Source organism: Bison bison, unplaced genomic scaffold (genome assembly GCF_000754665.1).
Source record: "Bison bison bison isolate TAMUID 2011002044 unplaced genomic scaffold, Bison_UMD1.0 scf7180017864375, whole genome shotgun sequence".
Lineage (NCBI taxonomy): Eukaryota > Metazoa > Chordata > Mammalia > Artiodactyla > Bovidae > Bison > Bison bison.
In genome coordinates, this window is record NW_011494947.1 from 2,530,151 (window position 1) to 2,533,480 (window position 3,330).

The 3,330-nt window shown below is 60.0% G+C and overlaps 1 protein-coding gene across 1 annotated transcript in view; it reads right to left on the minus strand.

Moving 5' to 3' along the window:
* Positions 1-694: 694 nt before the first annotated feature.
* The window catches only part of ABL1 (ABL proto-oncogene 1, non-receptor tyrosine kinase), a 143,347-nt gene continuing 140,711 nt past the window's right edge, over positions 695-3,330 (minus strand). The window contains exon 12 of the mRNA XM_010856947.1: positions 695-3,308. Coding sequence (XP_010855249.1) covers positions 2,670-3,308 — 639 coding nt within the window. The 3' untranslated portion in view covers positions 695-2,669. The remainder of the gene's footprint in view (positions 3,309-3,330) is intronic.

Consider the following 3,330-nt stretch of genomic DNA (forward strand, 5'->3'; position numbering starts at 1 on the left):
CAAGGGGCAGCTACTCACTTCCCCGACGTCCACTTTCCGAGCCACCAGCTGGCGTCAAATGGAGAACAGATATTGAGGACACGTCAACACCCCTCAGGAGGTCCCCGTGGGAGAAGTCACGCTGTGGCCCTGGCCTGCAGCTCCATCCCCTCGCAGGCCGGCACACCCTGCTCGTCTTCATCCACCGAGAAATAAGACGCCTGGTGTGCTGAACTAAAGTGAGCGGACGGCACTTTGGGGACTGATGACAGTGCCTGAAAGTGAATTCAAATGCAAAGAGGAAAAAAAAAAAAATCCTGTGGGGAGGGCTGAATGCTGTCAGGCCAGAGAGGCATCCCGGATGTGACCTCCCCCTTCCATTCCAGGGATGGGCGGCACTGCTGACGGTGGTCTTCCTTTTCCACGCCAGATGGCCGTGGCCTGTGTGGGAGCACGGCCCATTCTCAGTGCTGCCGATGAGCCAGGCCGCTGGCGAGCAGGGCTCGAGGCTGCAGAGGGGCCCGACGTGAGGGCTGGCTGGTGACACGGCTGGTGCGGGGTTCTGCCACACTCCTGTTCTCTCCTGTCATTTGAGACCCGACACGGCGTGGCCCCCGGCCACTTCGGGAAAGCCTGGCTCCCTCCCGGCCCACGCGTGTGCCGGGACTCTGAGGATGACAGGGAAGAATTACGGACCACAGCAATTCGCCCAAGGTCTGGTGTTGTAAACATTTATTTAAAAAATACTACGGAGGGGAGACGTGGATTCAAAAAAACACAGAGTCATATACAGAAACAAAATGTACTGGACCAAAAAAAAAAAAAAAAGACACCATAGGCATTCCGGAAGGGAGGACAGTGGAAAACTATTTACAGTCATTTATAAAAGGGCGAGTCTATAAAAGAGTGTAATATCAAAGTATAAATGCAAAATATAGTGGCACATCGTGTGAACGGGAAGAGACAAGTACCTCAGAAACGGGCAGTGGAGGGGACCTGGTGGGTTTCGTTCCGCTTCGTCTGCAAGGCCACTGGCGGTGTTGGGGCACCCTCCCCCCTCGGCCTGCACAGCACAGCAGCCCGGGGGGAGCAAAGAGGTGAGGCGCTGTGAAAACAGCATAAAACGACCCAGAGGAAACCATCTCTATCAGAGAAATAAAAGACAAACTCAGGTGATTAGTGTACAAACGGGGCCAGAGTGAGGTCATGGGCACAGGGTGGCCTGGGGAGCGGGTGGGAGGCAGTCTCCTCCTGGTTTCTCCACCGGTTCTCCTGAGCAAGGCCCAGGCAGGTGCCAGCCCACTCTTCAGTAGCTGCTCCAGGTCAAGGGCACACGGGCTCCTACCCCCGAGCCTAGTCCTGGGCAGCCCGAGGAGATGATGCTGAGGACTGCTCTCTCAGACACTTCCTGGGGTTTCCTTTGTCTGATTCTCTTCATCCCTGATGACTCCCACTGGAACATTAGGTTAAGCGTGCTCATGGTAATTAAATAAGCTATGTGCCCATCGGGGCATGGCCCACGCTGGGCGGGGCTTTGGTGCCCCAGTCCTTTCCCTCCTGCATGCTCGCTGGGCGCCCGATGGCGGGTCCTTCTCTCTGGAGAGGCAGCTGTGCTGAGGGCAGTTTGGAAATGCTTCAAGAACTCTGGAAAGCTGAAGACTGGCTTGTCACCGGGGAAAGAGCTCTGCAAGAATCTACTTTGCCTTAGAGGAGCACAATGGAATGGAAAAAGAGCAAGTGGAAGTAAAGACCAAGCACCTTATCAGGGACCCCGGGAATTCAGAAGGAAGGTAACTGTGCTCACTGCCGACCTGCGAGGCCCTGCTCTGGGCCATATTGGGCCTGGCTGCGCCCCCAAGCTCACCACCTCCTCCTGCCTCTGGAGCCCCCGTGTGCTCCCCCGTGACCCTGCTACCCTCCAGACTCAAGCTTTCTATCCAGGATTAGCAGTGCACGTCACAGGAGAGCAGGTGACAGGGCCCTGAGGACCTGGAGAGGACGACGAGGAAACTCTCCCCATCGCGGACTCCTTGGCTTCCCCCCCAGACTGGGACCCAGAAGCTGGCTGATGGTGGCGCCCTGGCCTGTCTCAGCCCCTAGTCAAGAGCCGTCCTTCACATGGGGGGATGGTGCAAGGAGGGGGGCGTGGGGTGACCCCCGGGCCCCACTTCCCGGGACGTGGCTCTGGACACAGGTCCTCAGCAGGCGGCCCGAGCGAGGGGAGTGTACACTCGCTGCCTGGGGTGAGTGGAGGTGACAGTCCCCAAGCTCTGCTGACTTAGCTCCCGTTCAGAGTGCTCCTTCCTTGGGACAAAGGGGGCGAAGGCAGAGCCAGTGGAGGTCCTCCAGGGAGGAAGATGGAAAGGAAATGCTCATCGACCTTCCCGCCTGGCCCCGAGGGCTCAGTTTTGAAGCCCCACGTGCACGGAGGAGGCTGGGATGCCCACGGCGGTCCACAGAGCGGGAACTCCACAGACAGAACTTGGATGAGGCTCCGGGGGCCAGGCAGAGGGGGGAGGCGAGCGCAGGAGGACGGCGGGTAGGACAAAGTCGTGGTGCTGCATTCCACGGCGGCAGCCGCTCTGCCCGGTGCAGAGCTATAGGCCAAGGTCCCCACGTGCGGGTCCTGCCGGCCGCCTGCCCGCTGCCCCAGGCACACACAGGGAGCCCTCGTGCGCCGCCGGCTCCTGCTACCTCTGCACGATGTCGCTGATCTCCTTCACGGAGCTGAGGAGTTTGCTGAAGTCCTGAGTGGCCGCTGGGCCACCACCTGCTGTTGCTGGGCAGATCTGCAGCTCCCGGAGGTTGTTCTCCAGTTTGTTGATGGCCTCGCGGAAGGCAAATTTGTTCCTCATTTGCTGGATGGAGTCCACGTAGCTCACGCAGAATGTGTAAAGGTTTTTGCCGGCTTCGAGCACGGCGCTGTGGCTGGCCATCTGCTCTGAGTTCTTGGAGATGGCCAGGCACAGGGCCTCCGTGCCATCCAGCACCATGCCCTTGGTGATGGCGCCACTGGCGATCCGTTCAGGAGGCTGCCGGGTTTTCCGAAGAGACACGCGGGTCGATATGAGTGGAATGAAGGCGGTGGAGGACGGCTGGTCCCCTGCCAGGGCAGAGGGTGCTGACGGCAAGGTGGCGGGGGTGGGGGCGGGGCTGGTCGGGGTCCCCGCCGGCTTGGTGGATGCCGGCGGCTTTGGCATGGATGGGAGCACGGGCTTCTTGGCGCCCTCTCCCAGCTGGCCAGACTTGGCGGTGTCGCTGTTTACGGCATCCGCAGCCAGAGCTGCAGGTTTCACCTTTGCCCCGGCGCCTGCCTCCCCGGCCGCTTCCTAGATCAGAAGAGCGTCGTGT